This window comes from Sceloporus occidentalis, unplaced genomic scaffold (genome assembly GCF_023333645.1).
Source record: "Sceloporus occidentalis isolate IW3139 unplaced genomic scaffold, rSceOcc1.0.p SCAF_363, whole genome shotgun sequence".
In the NCBI taxonomy this organism is placed as follows: Eukaryota; Metazoa; Chordata; class Lepidosauria; order Squamata; family Phrynosomatidae; genus Sceloporus; species Sceloporus occidentalis.
In genome coordinates, this window is record NW_028317343.1 from 85,698 (window position 1) to 104,057 (window position 18,360).

General features: G+C 50.0%; 1 protein-coding gene across 1 annotated transcript in view; it reads left to right on the plus strand.

Moving 5' to 3' along the window:
• LOC149273612 (rho GTPase-activating protein 39-like) overlaps positions 1 to 16,517 on the plus strand; it is a 41,619-nt gene extending 25,102 nt beyond the window's left edge. Inside the window, exons 5-9 of the mRNA XM_089506096.1 lie at positions 6,981 to 7,054; positions 10,441 to 10,640; positions 11,027 to 11,118; positions 15,620 to 15,789; positions 16,323 to 16,517. Coding sequence (XP_089362222.1) covers positions 6,981 to 7,054; positions 10,441 to 10,640; positions 11,027 to 11,118; positions 15,620 to 15,789; positions 16,323 to 16,517 — 731 coding nt within the window. The remainder of the gene's footprint in view (positions 1 to 6,980; positions 7,055 to 10,440; positions 10,641 to 11,026; positions 11,119 to 15,619; positions 15,790 to 16,322) is intronic.
• Positions 16,518 to 18,360: the final 1,843 nt, after the last annotated feature.

Below are 18,360 nucleotides of genomic sequence, written 5' to 3' on the forward strand. Positions count from 1 at the left end.
CCCTGTGTGGCCCCCACAATCATTCACGCTTCTCAGTGAGTTGGGAGTCTAGATCTATTTATCTATACATTATACAGGGGGCCGGTCACTGATTTATCTATACATTATACAGGGGGCCGGTCACTGATTTATCTATACATTATACAGGGGGCCGGTCACTGATTTATCTATACATTATACAGGGGGCCGGCTCGCTGATTTATCTATACATTATACAGGGGGCCGGCTCGCTGATTTATCTATACATTATACAGGGGGCCGGCTCGCTGATTTATCTATACATTATACAGGGGGCCGGTCACTGATTTATCTATACATTATACAGGGGGCCGGTCACTGATTTATCTATACATTATACAGGGGGCCGGTCACTGATTTATCTATACATTATACGGGGCCGGCTCGCTGGTAGTCGGGGAGGAGGTGTCACTGATTGAAGCGGAATCTGCAGTTTGTTTCTAGTGAAAGATTCCCCTTTATCAAGCTGTGACCACGGCGTGCGGACTGGCCTGGCCCAACCGGCCCTAACTCATTTACAGTGCTGTCCCGGGTGGCGTGTAACTATCACATGCGCAGTGTCCCGGGTGGCGTGTAACTATCACATGCGCAGTGTCCCGGGTGGCGTGTAACTATCACATACGCAGTGTCCCGGGTGGCGTGTAACTATCACATACGCAGTGTCCCGGGTGGCGTGTAACTATCACATGCGCAGTGTCCCGGGTGGCGTGTAACTATCACATGCGCAGTGTCCCGGGTGGCGTGTAACTATCACATGCGCAGTGTCCCGGGTGGCGTGTAACTATCACATGCGCAGTGTCCCGGGTGGCGTGTAACTATCACATGCGCAGTGTCCCGGGTGGCGTGTAACTATCACATGCGCAGTGTCCCGTGTGGCGTGTAACTATCACATGCGCAGTGTCCCGGGTGGCGTGTAACTATCACATGCGCAGTGTCCCGGGTGGCGTGTAACTATCACATGCGCAGTGTCCCGGGTGGCGTGTAACTATCACATGCGCAGTGTCCCGGGTGGCGTTTAACTATCACATGCGCAGTGTCCCGGGTGGCGTGTAACTATCACATGCGCAGTGTCCCGGGTGGCGTGTAACTATCACATGCGCAGTGTCCCGGGTGGCGTGTAACTATCACATACGCAGTGTCCCGGGTGGCGTGTAACTATCACATGCGCAGTGTCCCGGGTGGCGTGTAACTATCACATGCGCAGTGTCCCGGGTGGCGTGTAACTATCACATGCGCAGTGTCCCGGGTGGCGTGTAACTATCACATACGCAGTGTCCCGGGTGGCGTGTAACTATCACATACGCAGTGTCCCGGGTGGCGTGTAACTATCACATGCGCAGTGTCCCGGGTGGCGTGTAACTATCACGTGCGCAGTGTCCCGGGTGGCGTGTAACTATCACGTGCGCAGTGTCCCGGGTGGCGTGTAACTATCACGTGCGCAGTGTCCCGGGTGGCGTGTAACTATCACGTGCGCAGTGTCCCGGGTGGCGTGTAACTATCACGTGCGCAGTGTCCCGGGTGGCGTGTAACTATCACGTGCGCAGTGTCCCGGGTGGCGTGTAACTATCACATGCGCAGTGTCCCGGGTGGCGTGTAACGGGCACGTGTCGTTGTATGAGGGGCTTCTGATCGCTGGGTCCTGATAATGGGAGATTCTCCGAACGCGGGGAATGAGTCATTGGTGGGAACGATTACACGCAGGATGGGGTCGGGGGTCACCCGGCGTGCCCCGGCCCTGACGATCCAAACTGTCCCAGTCGCTGTTTACAGGATGTAGAATTGTGATGTCATATTGTGTCACCAGGCTGAACGGTCCATACGGAAAGAACAATGAGATTCTCACTCCGGTGACCCTGCCATGAGGGCCGCCCCCTGCCATGAGGGCCGCCCCCTGCCATGAGGGCCGCCCCCTGCCATGAGGGCCACACTATTGGCTGCCTCCCTCCATTGGTGACACGCTAGCGGCTGACATCGGGAGCCGGTACAGAGTATGGAGCCCCCCGAGGTTTCCCCAGCACCGTCTCCATCCTGCGCGGCGCGGTGTTCAGTCCGTGTCGTAGCGTGTGCCGTCCGGATACATATCTTTGTGTTTGAGTTGTTTTCCTCCGCTGCGAGGCTCCGTGTCAGAGGCTTTATGAGAACGCGAGCTGGCATCTCCGTCGTGGCCTCCGTTTAATCTCTCGCTCCCATCGGCGTAGAAGCCCAGGGGATGTCTGATCTTCTCGCTGTCTCCCTGCTCCGGCCGTCGGAAGGGTAACTGATCCTCAGATTGCCCCCCTGTCATCCGGCACCCTGCGGGGCTCTCGCTGCCGCGCGTTAGCAGCCATCGTCTCTTCCCGGCTTCTATTCCCCGAGACGCGAGGAGCTGGGGGTCCTGCGCGGAAAAAAATCCAATTACTGGTGGAAGCATCCGGAAGCATTAAAGCCGCGCCTGATGTCTCAGTGAAGCAGACAGGGCAGCTCTGGGGGGCTTTCTCTTAAGTAATTAATTCTGCCCCCGAGGAGCTGCCACTTACTGAACCGTCAGGAGGGGATATAAGGTCACTCACCCGCCGCAGCGTTTATTTGTGATGAATATTCTATCCCCGAGCCCGGCGTTGGGGTTCATGGTCTTGCTTGTAGTCTGCATCCTGCGCGGCCGGGGCTAGCGGCTTGTAGCTGTAGAGATCGCCGTTGCTGGTGATAGCGGCAGAGAGATCTCCGCTGATGGATGACTCTTCCAGGCTCTGTGTTCGAGGCAGAGAAGTGGCTGGAGATGGCTGCCCGCCTGCCTGCCCGCCTGCCTGCCCGCTCGTCCTCGGGCACACGGCCCGCCGCTCGCTCCTTCCTGTGTCTCTCGAACATTAATACCCAGGCGACCCTAGGCCCTTCCTGATGGAAGTTCAGTAAACGTGGCCTTTAGACTCCATTCTGTTGCCTGCTGTTCCCGAGCGAGTGTCAGCCGGCGACCCATTAATTGGAGCGGTTTGGGGAGTTAGCAGATGAGCGAGGAGGCGGCCGCGCATCACCGAACCCGTTACATTCAATGGGGAAAAAAAAGGCAACAGAGAAATACGGAACACTGTGTATAACCCCCCCCGCACGCTGTATATGGTAATATAACCCCCCCCCGCACGCTGTATATGGTAATATAACACCCCCCCGCACGCTGTATATGGTAATATAACCCCCCCCCGCACGCTGTATATGGTAATATAACACCCCCCCGCACGCTGTATATGGTAATATAACCCCCCCCCGCACGCTGTATATGGTAATATAACACCCCCCCGCACGCTGTATATGGTAATATAACCCCCCCCCGCACGCTGTATATGGTAATATAACCCCCCCCGCACGCTGTATATGGTAATATAACACCCCCCCGCACGCTGTATATGGTAATATAACACCCCCCCGCACGCTGTATATGGTAATATAACACCCCCCCGCACGCTGTATATGGTAATATAACACCCCCCCGCACGCTGTATATGGTAATATAACACCCCCCCGCACGCTGTATATGGTAATATAACACCCCCCCGCACGCTGTATATGGTAATATAACACCCCCCCGCACGCTGTATATGGTAATATAACACCCCCCCCGCACGCTGTATATGGTAATATAACACCCCCCCGCACGCTGTATATGGTAATATAACACCCCCCCGCACGCTGTATATGGTAATATAACACCCCCCGCACGCTGTATATGGTAATATAACCCCCCCCCCGCACGCTGTATATGGTAATATAACACCCCCCCGCACGCTGTATATGGTAATATAACACCCCCCCGCACGCTGTATATGGTAATATAACACCCCCCCGCACGCTGTATATGGTAATATAACACCCCCCCGCACGCTGTATATGGTAATATAACACCCCCCCGCACGCTGTATATGGTAATATAACACCCCCCCGCACGCTGTATATGGTAATATAACACCCCCCCCGCACGCTGTATATGGTAATATAACACCCCCCCGCACGCTGTATATGGTAATATAACACCCCCCCGCACGCTGTATATGGTAATATAACCCCCCCCGCACGCTGTATATGGTAATATAACCCCCCCCGCACGCTGTATATGGTAATATAACCCCCCCAGTGCTGTATACAGTAACACAGCTCACCCAGTGCTGTATACACAGTCAGTTGGCATTGACACCACACCACATAGACTTTCATTAGTTAGCATGCCCAACTCAGTGATTGAGACCAAGTCATTCTATTGTTTCCCACAGACCGTATGATAAGGAGTGGGGTGTTTGTCTACAGGGGCGTAACTAGACGCCTCAGGGCCCGGGTGCGAGAATCTGTTAAGGGCCCCCTCACCCCCCCCCAAAAAACATGATTTTTACCCAACAATTATTTTTCAACTAATTCAACAAATTCAATTTACATATTGAATCATATCTGTAAAAAAATCAAAGAAAAAGGGGCGCATGTACAAAGGGCATAATCCAGGGGTGCCCAAGTTTTTTCTGCAGCGGGCCACTTCATCAGAATTGTATACGTGCGCGGGCCGCACTCATTTTTCACTGTGACAAAAAATATGGCCTTTAATAAAATATGCAGATTAAAATAAAGTAAATGACACAAAACCTTTACTCTTCCTCTCACTGATTTCTGGGCCTTGAAAGTTTTGCGACTACAAATTCAGGATTCCCTAGATTTATTCTACGGATGAACTAAAATGAAAATTCTGGACCAAAACATTCAGGGTTCACTTAGCCAAAACCGAAAATGACCCCCACCTTTAAAAATAATAATAAAAACTCACATGTTTAATAAAAGTAGGTAACACACAATTGGACAAAATTAGCAATATGACTTGGCATGATAGGAGTGTGATTGCTAACAGCAATCACACTCCTATCATACCCAGGCAACCAGTAAATGCTGGTACCTAGGCATGATGGGACTGTGATTGCTGTTAGCAATCACACTCCTATCATGCCAAGTCAGCCAGTACACGCTGGTACAGGATGGCTGTAAGTGATGTGCAGACCCCATACTGCTGGCAGCATCAATACACAAGGGGGGCAGCTAGCCAGGTTTCAGCATGTACTGGCTGACTTGGCATGACAGGAGTGTGATTGCTAACAGCAATCACAGTCCCATCATGCCTAGGTTCCAGCACTTACACATCCATGCTATCACACACACTCACTCATTTATTCATATAATCATTAATTCACAGATTCATTCCCTCAATCACACACACTCATTCAAACACCCTCCCCACCCCCTTACCTGCACTGCAGCTCCCTCGATGCCGCTCACAGACTTCAGCAGGGGGCGCGGCCTCCCTCTGCCTTCTCTGCTAAAGCACAGAGGAAGTAGGAAGTCACGTGAACTCCGCTTCCTCTGTGCTGTCCAGAAGACCCTCCCACAAGTAAGTAGCAGGGCTTGAGGTGCGGCTCGTGTAAGATCGGTTGCCCTGGCTGCCGATCTTACGCGGGCCGCACCTCGAGGTCTCGCGGGCCGCATTTGGCCAGCGGGCCGCATGTTGGACGCCCCTGCCTTATTAAAAAAAAAAAAAAACTTAAAAAAGATTTCGGGCGGCCCCTTGGCTTGGGCCCCCAGCCGCCGGGGCCCGGTCGCAGTCGCGACCCCGGTAGATCCGCCACTGTTTGTCTAGTAGATTGGGTTCAGATAACAGAGCGAGAAATCTCTCCAAGGTCCAACCCGGCCCCGGATATATCGTGCTGTTATCTTTCACCATTTTATTTTTTTGGCAAGTCTAGATTTACCTCCATGGAAAATGTATAATTATCAGCCTCCACCCAGCGTGCCCCGCGCGGCCCCCGCCCCCCCAGCGTGCCCCGCTTCATGTAACTCATTTCCTTAACGATGATTTCTCAGCGGGTTTTATTGTCTCCAACGCTGACCCACAAACGATTGTAATGAAATCAGCGAGTCGGAGATTAAACCCCCGAGTAGCGGCTTCTCGCCCAGCGGTCCCCCCATCCCATCGCGGGGACTCCCCGCGCCTCCAGCTATATATATTCACTATATAACTATATATACAGTCTATATAAAGGCAACGACGGGGCAAAGGAGATCCAAAACACACCCGACTGGGCTATTCAGCGTCATAGAAAGACAGAGGGGGTGTGGTTAGAGGCGTGTCTGGGCGGGGCTATTGTGCAACTGAGTGGATCATTTACAAGAAGAATAATAATGGGGTTTATTTACCCCGTTTAATTTATTAACCCGTTTCTTCCTCTATCTATACACATTATCGGGGGGGAGACAAGGGGGCCATCAGGATCGGGCAGAGGATCGGCACCAACTTCCTTACCCGGTGTATTTTCGGGAAAACTTGCATCGAAATAACTTCTTTTATTGGTTTGATTGTTGGGGGGGGGGGAAGCTGTGGGATCCTGAGATCCTCATCTGTATTTCCAGATAACCCATCCCCCAGACGGCTGCCATTGGTCAGTAGCCCCGTGATGTCACATGCCCAATATGAGGTCATCCAGCGGGGGGGGGGCAATTTGCGTAGGTGATTGGCCTGTGGTAGATTTAACCCTTGTCTGACAGTCTGCTCACATGCAATATTCCTGCTCCCGTTTGCCCTTGGAGCTTTCAGGTAGATTTCACTTCTTTGCCTTTCCCTGTTTTTCTCCATTTGTGAATTTTTGCCCCAATAACCTAAATGTGTAATATTCTGCAGGTAACTGGGGGGTTAAGTATTTGCACCAATTTATACTTCATAACAGTAGAAATTAACCTAATTGGCGTCTTGTGCGACGCTCTGCAGTGGTCGGCCCCCGGCCCCTGGGCATTAACTGTAAGATCAGCAATCGCCTGGCTTCATCCCGGCCACTGGGACCGCTACAACCCTCTCCTGGGGTAACTAACAGAGCATGGCCCTGAAGGTGAGGCCTAGCGTGGAGCTGGGCCCCTAGGTGTGAACATGTGATGGGGGGTTGTTCACGCGTGTGTTTCCTTTATTCCAGGCGTGGCGATCAGCACCTACGCCAAGTACTGCTACAGAAAGCTGCAGAAAGCGGCCCTCCTGGGAGCCAAAAAGGTAAATGTCTGGAATTCTTGTTATCCACATGTGGGGCGTCTTCCGCGCTGTACAATGTGTTATTATTATTTATATATCGCCGTCATACTCCGCAGCGCTGTACAATGTGTGTTATTATTATTTATATATCGCCGTCATACTCCGCAGCGCTGTACAATGTGTGTTATTATTATTTATATATCGCCGTCATACTCCGCAGAGCTGTACAATGTGTTATTATTATTTATATATCGCCGTCATACTCCGCAGCGCTGTACAATGTGTTATTATTATTTATATATCGCCGTCATACTCCGCAGCGCTGTACAATGTGTTATTATTATTTATATATCGCCGTCATACTCCGCAGCGCTGTACAATGTGTGTTATTATTATTTATATATCGCCGTCATACTCCGCAGCGCTGTACAATGTGTTATTATTATTTATATATCGCCGTCATACTCCGCAGCGCTGTACAATGTGTTATTATTATTTATATATCGCCGTCATACTCCGCAGCGCTGTACAATGTGTGTTATTATTATTTATATATCGCCGTCATACTCCGCAGCGCTGTACAATGTGTTATTATTATTTATATATCGCCGTCATACTCCGCAGCGCTGTACAATGTGTGTTATTATTATTTATATATCGCCGTCATACTCCGCAGCGCTGTACAATGTGTGTTGTTGTTGTTTATATATCGCCGTCATACTCCGCAGCGCTGTACAATGTGTGTTATTATTTATATATCGCCGTCATATTCCGCAGCGCTGTACAATGTGTGTTATTATTATTTATATATCGCCATCATACTCCGCAGTGCTGTACAATGTGTGTTATTATTATTATTTATATATCGCCGTCATACTCCGCAGCGCTGTACAATGTGTTATTATTATTTATATATCGCCGTCATACTCCGCAGCGCTGTACAATGTGTGTTATTATTTATATATCGCCATCATACTCCGCAGTGCTGTACAATGTGTTATTATTTATATATCGCCGTCATACTCCGCAGTGCTGTACAATGTGTGTTGTTATTATTTATATATCGCCGTCATATTCCGCAGCGCTGACTTATATATTGCGCTCTCTCCCCGGTTTTATGAATTCAGTCCTGAGTTCTTGTGATGATGACCGTGGTAAAGGTGGCCGGACGCCGTTGCTTGGTGAGCCTGCGCGCGGCCCCCTTTGTTGGCGTTTTTCGCTGTTATAAGGCGGCGCCCCGTCTCTTGGGGTCGGTAACGTGGCGGGGCTGCGATGATCGAAAGGCACAAACTGCCGCAGCGTTACCCCAATATATCACAGGGGAGCATCCTATATACAGGCTGCGTGTCCCGAAGGAGGAGGACGGGCCTTTTCCTGGGCTCGGCGCTGGTGCCTCACTGGCCTCCGCTGGGGTAGATTGGATCAGGTTGGGTTTTGCCGATGCTGCTCAGTCATCGACCCGGCAGATCAGCCCCATCCGCCCGTCCCTCCTGTAAAGACTCAAACCGTCTTGTCTCAAAGACTCAAATTGTCTTAGATTCAGGAGCCGGATGTCTATCCCATGCATGTTTAATACCCTCACTGTATTACCCTCTACCACTTCTGCAGGGAGGCTGTTCCACTTACCTACCACCCTCGCAGTAAAGTAAACCTCCCATTCCATCTCTGCCTCTTCTGTTCTCTTGTTGTAACGTTTGTCCTTCTTTGAGATAGAAGCTTTTCTAGGGGAAGTACGAGGGCCGAAGGGATTTGTTCCGAAGAGCTTGCGCTCATCTCACCAGTTTGAGTGGATTTGGGGCATATAAACATATATTAGAGTATATATATGACTCCTGTGCCACGGGGTTCAGCGCTGTAGCCTGAAGGGTTAATCATGCGTGTCGCTCACGTGCGGCCGCAGCCAGCTGTCGCGGCTTTTGCGTGTATAAAGGTCAGGCTTGTGGGTTGGGGCTGTCCGTGCCCACCCGGCGCCCACCCCGTGGGTATTACCATCTGGTGCCACATGGCTCTGCAGCCTATACTGCAGTAAGGATACTGTCTCCATGGCAACCGGCGCGGCGCAGCCTCCCGCACGCTCTGCCATTGGCAGCTTCGGCCTGATTAATTAGTGCAGCGCTCTAATTAACGGCTCAATTCCACGGCATTAACCGCGTGGCCCCCTCTAACGAGCCCGTCACGGCACATTAGCTTTAAAGGGTTAATAGTATCACGTATCAGAGGAGAATATGATATGTTTGTGACCCCGAGACTGGGGTAGCAGCCCTGAGAATCTGCCCATCCACCCCAGACCCCCCGGAGACTGGGGTAACATTTAACCGCATGCTGTCTGCTCCAGCGTCCTTTATTACTGGGGCTGCTCTCTCTTGCAGTGGGCCCCGGAGGGCCCCTCGATGGTAATGGGGATTCTTCTCGCATAGTGATTGGTTGTCTCCGGCTGCAGACATGCGCAACCTCGGTGTGGCCTGTATGTAACTTTTCTTCCATACACGGCTAATATGTATAAGCAGCCCTCCTCAATGTGTAGGGTGGGGCATTTGGGGCACTCTAAGCCACTCTAACTTACTCTCCGGTGTATGGAAATGATCGGGGTGGTAATTATTTCACCGGGGTGGTAATTATGTCACCGGGGTAATATCTGTAGCTGGCGGCTGTAAATCCCGGTAAAGTTTCGTGTGATCCCCGCAGAGCCGCAGCTGCCGGGTCCGATTTATGGAGAGATTGCCGGGGTTTGGAAGCGACTCTCATCACACCTTTTCCACAATCTAGCAGGTGGTTGGGGAGGTGAAAGGGCCGGTGTTATGCCGGTCTGTAATAAATGATATTACTGGCCGTGTGAGAGCGAGGGCTAACGAGGTATGGTGGATGGACTGGAGACCAGCGTAAAGTCGGGTAAGCCGGGGGAAGGGCAGGGGCAGTATTCACTTCATTTAGGGGTCCTGGACCCCGATCCAAACCTCCACAGACCCCAGGAGGGGAATAACCCTACCAGAGGCATTCAGGGTTACTGCCTTGAGTTTGTTCCTCGTGTCACCGGCACGTATAAAGTGCTGCCCCCTGCAGGATGCCGAGCGGTTATACAGCTCTGTGCATGCGCTGGTCAGTGACCGGGAGACGTATGTGTTCTGAAACGTAGCGGCCTTGGTGGGCACCAGCTTAGCGTTGTCAGGAGGCTTATCCTGTATGCGACGTGTCCTGTGTGTATGTATATCGCACGGCGTTATATGCGATGTATGGAACCCTCACTCCCAGGGCACCTTCCACGTTCCTCCATTATCGCCCTTTGTTCCTTCTCTCTGCCCCGCGAGTCCTGAGACCGCGTGTTTCGTTTAATGGGACAGCGATAAGTCTTTGTGATCGCCCCGTTTCTGTCTCTAATGCAAATCTTTTCTCTTTTTTTTGCTTTCAAGGGGCTGAAGAAGCCAAACATTGAAGAGATAAAGCATGCGCGGAACGCAGTGTTCAGCCCTTCCATGTTCGCCAGTTCTTTGCAGGAGATCATGAACATGCAAAAGGAGAAATATCCGGATCGGCAGCTGCCGTGGGTGCAGACCAGGCTGTCCGAGGAGGTGCTGGCGCTCAACGGCGACCAAACCGAGGGCATTTTCAGGTATAAAGCCCCAAACCAGAGCTACCCGTGTCCAGACCCTTGTGGGGTTTGGGGCCCAGGTGGCCCCTTTATGGACTTTGGGAAATGGTGGCCCCTTCGTGAGAAGTTGCTTTCTCCCCAGTGTGGATGGCAGCAGTTAGATTGTAAGCTCCGTAGGTTAGGCTGATATATATAGTTACAGATTCACGTGAATGAAATCGCGGCGTGTGCCCCGGTCCGGTGAGGAATTCCCCGCGTGTAAGGAATTGCTGGTCATTGATGGATAGCGAATGTGTGTATGGCCGTGACGTGGCCCTCTGCGGACAGCACGGAGCCAGCTCCTGGGGAAGCTCTTGTTTATGTTGTGTTGAGAAGCCGCGCTGTTATCGATCCGTTTGTCCTTTCAGGGTTCCCGGTGACATCGATGAAGTGAACGCCTTGAAGCTTCAAGTGGATCAATGGAAAATCCCCACCGGGCTGGAGGACCCCCACGTTCCTGGTGAGAGAAAAAAACGGCACTTACAAGGGTGACTCGGACCCCTAAGTGGGTGTACGAGCGAGCGTACAAGAGCCAGAATAGGAAGTATAGTTACCCGAGAATAAACGATGCTCGTCACTAATAAAAAGATGTGATTACGAGCCGCCTCCTCTCCGGGCAATGGCTGCCGGCAGCGATCTCATCGCGTTAGTGCTGTTGGGATGAGCGTCAATAACCCCACAGACAACAACATGGTGACGCGTGGGCCCTGCTGATCCCTGTGCCCGGTCTTCTCCAATACCCCTTTTTCCTCCCCGGATGCCCCTCTTTTCTAGGAGGTGGGAATGTTTGCTGGGTATGAGGGGATCGCAGGGTTCTACGGCCCTAAAAGCCCCGATAATGTGTATAGAAACAGCAGGGAATGGCTGTGGACGACCAGGCATAGTCTGCTATACCTCAGGGTTATAGAAATGTTTAAAATTACATCAGCACCCGGTTTTTCAGAGAATTGTCGAGGATTTCAGCATCTCTGCATACTAAAGGGTTAAAAAAACATTGGAGTAGAAATCCGCTGACCTTGCAGAAAGGTCAGGGAATTAAATAACGTAAACTTTACTATTAATGAGCTGTATATATATACCGTATATATCTGTATCACCGCATGGGGGAAACGGTAAAAGGGGGCTCGTGAATCCGGGAATGGATCTTTAGAGCTCATTATCTAACGGGCTTATAACGGAATCCAGCATTCTAAATAAGAGGTGATTCTACAACAAGGGCGCTCGTAAGCGCAAATTCAGGCGTGGAGCAGCGCGAGTTCTGCTATACCCTGCGAGACTCCACGGTTGTTTCATAAAACTATGAAATACATCAAGAAAAGAGAGCGCACATCCAATAGGGAAACAATCCCCCCCCCAAGATCTTCTAGTGTTCCTCAAACAAAAAGAATACAAATAAACCAATCACAACGTAGCCATAAAGTCGCTAATACAAATCACTGTAGGAGAGGTTCTTACACTCGTTATGTAGTCTCAAGGCACCCTCTAGCGGTTGGAGAAGGGACTTTCTAATATGTCGGTGGTTGAAATAAAAAAAATAAAATTAAAATTAAACATTTAATAACATTTTAAATAAAAAAAAAGATGTGGGACCATATATGGTTTGTTGGGGTAAATTGAACTGACTGCCTTCAAAGATGTCCCAAATAGCACATGGGAGCAGGATGACTAGATTTGAAACACTTGTAATTATTGCCCCATGACGTGCAGAAAAAACACAAAAACATTGGATATTTCTAAACAAATAGTAGAATCTAGTTAGCATTTTTTTTCATTAGCTTTTGTAGACGAGTAATAGATTTTTCAAATAAAAGTGAGAAAAAAAGTACATTTTTCCCATTTTCACCATTAAGCTTTTTTTGTCCTGAAAAGAAAACAGTATATACCATGGGCGGGGGGGGGGGGGGGGTGCTGCACTAAATGAGAAATAAGAAAATTCCAGCTAAATACAAACACCACAAAACTTTTAAAAACAGCCATTCGCATGAAGGGTACGACAAGTTAAAAAAGCAGCTCGGCCCTTAAGGGGTTAATAAATGGTTTAAATAAAACACTTTGATGTGCAGGATAAAATACAGAGCCGCTGAAATCCTTTGAAGCCGTCCGGGGCTCCCTCTGTGGCGTTACGCTCGCCGTCTCGTGTCTCTTCGCTGTCAAACTGTCACTTGCTTTGTTCCCCCCGCATGTGACCGGCCCTTCCGGGGGCCCGCGGGACGCGCTTTGGAAAGGATTGAGTTTTGATCTGACGCTCCGTGTCTTTGTCGGCGATGTGTGGCCGGTTTGTAAATTAGCCAAATGATGTCACACGGTAGCCAAACGCCACAAAATCAGCCTCACGCTGTAATATAAAGCATTTTCTCCCCTTCTACATAAAAGAAACACGAGAAGCCATAAGAGACACGAAAACGTTTTTTTTTGTATAATTAGGTAATAATCTCGATTAGTGGTTTTTTTTGTTTGGTTTCCGTGGTTTTTTGTTTGGTTTGGTGATTTGGTTTCCGGGCCGTTCCACGTGCAAAAGTGCAAGGTTATGAGTTTGGAACTACAATAAACATTAATTACCCAAAAATTCAAATCTGGAGGAAATCTCTGTAGGATTGTGTAGACTGAGTGTCACATGGTGTATATGTGTGCTGTGATTGGTTAAAAAGCTTTCGTCCGAATGCAGCCCCCGCATAGAAGTTCCTTGTCACCAGAAGTTCTTAAATCCTAAACCAGGTCGTCTCTTTATCGAGACGGTTCCGCAAACGCTTTAGAAATGACAAACGAGCCCCAGAAATGTAGCCAGGCGGAAAATAAATGAGATATTTTGGCTTTTCGGATCTTTTGTAAAGAAGTACGGGTCGCTTTACCCCCCGGGGCGCTCCAGATACGCTGAGCGTGCGCTTCCGTCCGCCAGCCGCAAACTAATTGGACATTTTTACATATTTATTTCCCGATCCAAAAAAAGGCTATTTCATGGAATATCACAGTGGGAGCCAGTGGCATATAATGGAATTCTATTAAGGGGGCAACAGGATAAAATGCAGGGGTATCTCTAGTTATTTTTCTCCCTCTAGGAAGGTGTAAGAAAGCCCCGTCACTCACGCCTGCACAGCCGCTGGGGGGTTATATTACCGTATACAGCGCTGGGGGGGTTATATTACTGTATACAGCCGCTGGGGGGTTATATTACCGTATACAGCGCTGGGGGGGTTATATTACCGTATACAGCGCTGGGGGGGTTATATTACCGTATACAGCGCTGGGGGGGTTATATTACTGTATACAGCGCTGGGGGGGTTATATTACTGTATACAGCACTGGGGGTTATATTACTGTATACAGCACTGGGGGTTATATTACTGTATACAGCGCTGGGGGTTATATTACTGTATACAGCGCTGGGGGTTATATTACTGTATACAGCGCTGGGGGTTATATTACTGTATACAGCGCTGGGGGGGTTATATTACTGTATACAGCGCTGGGGGGGGTTATATTACTGTATACAGCGCTGGGGGGTTATATTACTGTATACAGCGCTGGGGGGGGTTATATTACTGTATACAGCGCTGGGGGGTTATATTACTGTATACAGCGCTGGGGGGTTATATTACTGTATACAGCGCTGGGGGGGTTATATTACTGTATACAGCGCTGGAGGTTATATTACTGTATACAGCGCTGGGGGGTTATATTACTGTATACAGCGCTGGGGGGGTTATATTACTGTATACAGCGCTGGGGGTTATATTACTGTATACAGCGCTGGGGGTTATATTACTGTATACAGCGCTGGGGGTTATATTACTGTATACAGCGCTTGGGGGTTATATTACTGTATACAGCGCTTGGGGGTTATATTACTGTATACAGCGCTGGGGGGGGTTATATTACTGTATACAGCGCTGGGGGTTATATTACTGTATACAGCGCTGGGGGTTATATTACTGTATACAGCGCTGGGGGTTATATTACTGTATACAGCGCTTGGGGGTTATATTACTGTATACAGCGCTGGGGGGGTTATATTACTGTATACAGCGCTGGGGGGGGTTATATTACTGTATACAGCGCTGGGGGTTATATTACTGTATACAGCGCTGGGGGGGTTATATTACTGTATACAGCGCTGGGGATTATATTACTGTATACAGCGCTGGGGGTTATATTACTGTATACAGCGCTTGGGGGTTATATTACTGTATACAGCGCTGGGGGGTTATATTACTGTATACAGCGCTGGGGGGTTATATTACTGTATACAGCGCTGGGGGTTATATTACTGTATACAGCGCTGGGGGGTTATATTACTGTATACAGCGCTGGGGGTTATATTACTGTATACAGCGCTGGGGGGGTTATATTACTGTATACAGCGCTGGGGATTATATTACTGTATACAGTGCTGGGGGTTATATTACTGTATACAGCGCTTGGGGGTTATATTACTGTATACAGCGCTGGGGGTTATATTACTGTATACAGCGCTGGGGGGTTATATTACTGTATACAGCGCTGGGGGGTATATTACTGTATACAGCGCTGGGGGATATATTACTGTATACAGAGCTGGGGGGTTATATTACTGTATACAGAGCTGGGGATTATATTACTGTATACAGCGCTTGGGGGTTATATTACTGTATACAGCGCTGGGGGTTATATTACTGTATACAGCGCTGGGGGTTATATTACTGTATACAGCTCTGGGGGGGTTATATTACTGTATACAGCGCTGGGGGGTTATATTACTGTATACAGCGCTGGGGGTTATATTACTGTATACAGCGCTTGGGGGTTATATTACTGTATACAGCGCTGGGGGGTTATATTACTGTATACAGCGCTGGGGGGGTAAAGAGACCTGCGACCCAATGCAGGCCATCTATGCTGTATGTTATTGCCGTGTTACCGCGCCGTGTGGATATGGCACCGGCACTACCTGTATGGTTGAAATGTTAACCGTTTCCGTTCTGCAGCCTCTCTGTTGAAGCTCTGGTACCGGGAGCTGGAGGAGCCGCTGATCCCCCACGAGTTTTACGATCAGTGCATCACCCACTACGAGAACCCGGAGGCCGCCATCGCCGTGGTTCACTCGCTGCCCAGAATCAACAAAACGGTGCTCTGCTACCTCATCCGTTTCCTACAGGTAACTCGGTCGTGAAAACAAGGGGCCACAAAGGGCTCGCTGATTTATCTATACATTGTACAGGGGGCCGGTCACTGATTTATCTATACATTATACACGGTCCGGCTTGCTGATTTATCTATACATTATACAGGGGCCGGTCACTGATTTATCTATACATTATACAGGGGCCGGCTCGCTGATTTATCTATACATTATACAGGGGCCGGCTCGCTGATTTATCTATACATTATACAGGGGCCGGCTCGCTGATTTATCCATACATTATACAGGGGCAGGTCACTGATTTATCTATACATTATACAGGGGCCGGCTCGCTGATTTAGCCATACATTATACAGGGCCGGCTTGCTATTTGTTTTGCCATTTAGTAGAATGGGACGTTCTGTAGCCGTGTACGGAGTGATGGAGCGCAGTCTGCTGGTCAGAGTTGGTACTGCAGGGAACTCCATGGGTTATTTCGTATGTTTTATTCCTTTTTGGGGAGGGTGACAATATTTTCCTTTGTTTTCATGATGTTCCCTTTTCTCCAGGTATTTGTGCAGCCGGCCAACGTGGCTGTCACAAAGATGGACGTCAGTAACCTGGCCATGGTGATGGCGCCCAACTGCCTGCGCTGCCAGTCGGATGATCCCCGCATCATCTTCGAGAACACCAGGAAAGAAATGTCCTTCATCCGGGTTCTTATCCAGCACCTGGACACTGGCTTCATGGAGGCCGTTCTATAGCGGGACTAAGACGACGAATGCAGGAAGAGCGTTGCCTCGTCTGTCTGTCACGTCTCATCCTCCGGTCACATCACGCTACAGGTACGGTGCGGACCAGCTGTAAAGGGGTCTCTGCCGCCACCGGCCCCCCTCGCCTTGTACAGTAATCGTGGAGTGAGTGGTGGGGGGGAGGGGAGAAACATTTTCTGGTCCATCATCTGTGGCAATAACGACCGGAATCTGAAGTAGCCGGACTCCTCGCCTCCGACTGGGACCAAAGTTCAGCAATTTTGCCGGAGGAGGGTCTGGAAGAAGGAGCCGCGGAGCTCCAGGACGTCCCCCCATTCAGGACCCCCCCGGACCGGGGAAATTCTCAGTAATTCAGACTTTTAAACACCCGTTAGTTTTGTGAAAATCAAACATTAAAAGCGTTTGGTGCGTTGGTCCTCTAAGGGCGTATTTCCCGTAGTGACCCCGTAGGACGGAGTATGCCGACGCGGTAACGCGCATGCACTACACATCACGGACGGGGCAATGCACGCTGGAGACGGGTGACTGACCGCCATTCACACCGACTTTCCGGGCCTTATTCTGTTTTATTGAATCGTTTGCCTTAGAGGTCCGTTCCCTCTGAACCAGGTTCCTGCCGAGTCCTTCCGATACCGGGATGCTGCGCCAGTCTGGGGAGTTTGTCCGCGCATGGGGAACGTCCGCAATAAAACCCAAACGGCCGCAGTAACGCGTCTCGGCGCCATACCTGCCTGCGCAGACCTGTCTGCGAAATGCGTCCGGACAGAGAGAATGTTCTGTAGGTAACTCGCGGAGGATCCATTCCGATCGGTACCAGCTTAATACCCCGGGACCCCGCATAGACCATGGGCTGTCGCCGTGGTGCACGCGTAGAGACTGTCGTGTCCAATCAAACGTTTCGCTGGTAGAACTGCTACCCTGATTGGCTGCTGGGTCGTTCTACAATTACTCCTGAACTCCCATGACCCTTAGCCATCTTTTGAGCAGCTGGTGTTCATTCCTGAATGCCGCCTGTTGCCCCCCCCCCCGATCTGCGTAGAGCGCCGTCTCTCGTATGTTTTTATTTATTTTCCTTCCAAGTAGATGTCGTCCCCGAAATGTTCTTCCCAGTTCTGCAGTTATTTTTGGCAGGGGCTCCGTTTTGCCCCCATTGGGTTTTACGCCCTTTGGTTCGTTAACCGTAATCTCCGTTACCGCTTGAGTCAAAAATTCAGAGAATTGGGTTTTTCCTGAACGCTCCGTTACGGGGGAATCGCTGCTCATTTGTATCACTTGGGGGTCCCGCTTTGCCTGGCACTTGGTCTGGTTAGAATGGGGACTATAATGGCGTCTATAACGGGGTTAAATCTCCATTTATTTGACTGTAATCTTATTGATACTTTAGTGTTAGCGGGAGCCGCCATCTTGAATTCCAGCTGCCCTCCTGTGAGGCTTTTGGGGGTCTTTTGCCCTCGGGGTTTAGGCTGTTGATGCAGTAATAGGGAGTCTTTTATGTGTTTCCTCTTCTATTATATATTAAATATATGCCCAGGATGTGGCAGGTGGGGGCACTTTGCTCTTTTCAGGGGCAAAAGGTGATAGTTGGGGTGGAAGAACCCACCTGCTATGGGGCGAGACGTCTGGTCGTTCCCTGTAATAACTCGGCTCTACGCGTTACCGCTTTGGTCTTAAACCGGTCCCAACGGTGTATGTAAGAAATTGGGCTATTAATTTGGGCTTTACTGCCCTATAAAGAGAGCCGCGGCGCCGCTCTCAGCCGTCTCCTCTACGATTATCCTCCCCAAAAGCCTCGTCCGGGCTTTACGGGGAGATTAAAGTGATTCCGGATGGTTAA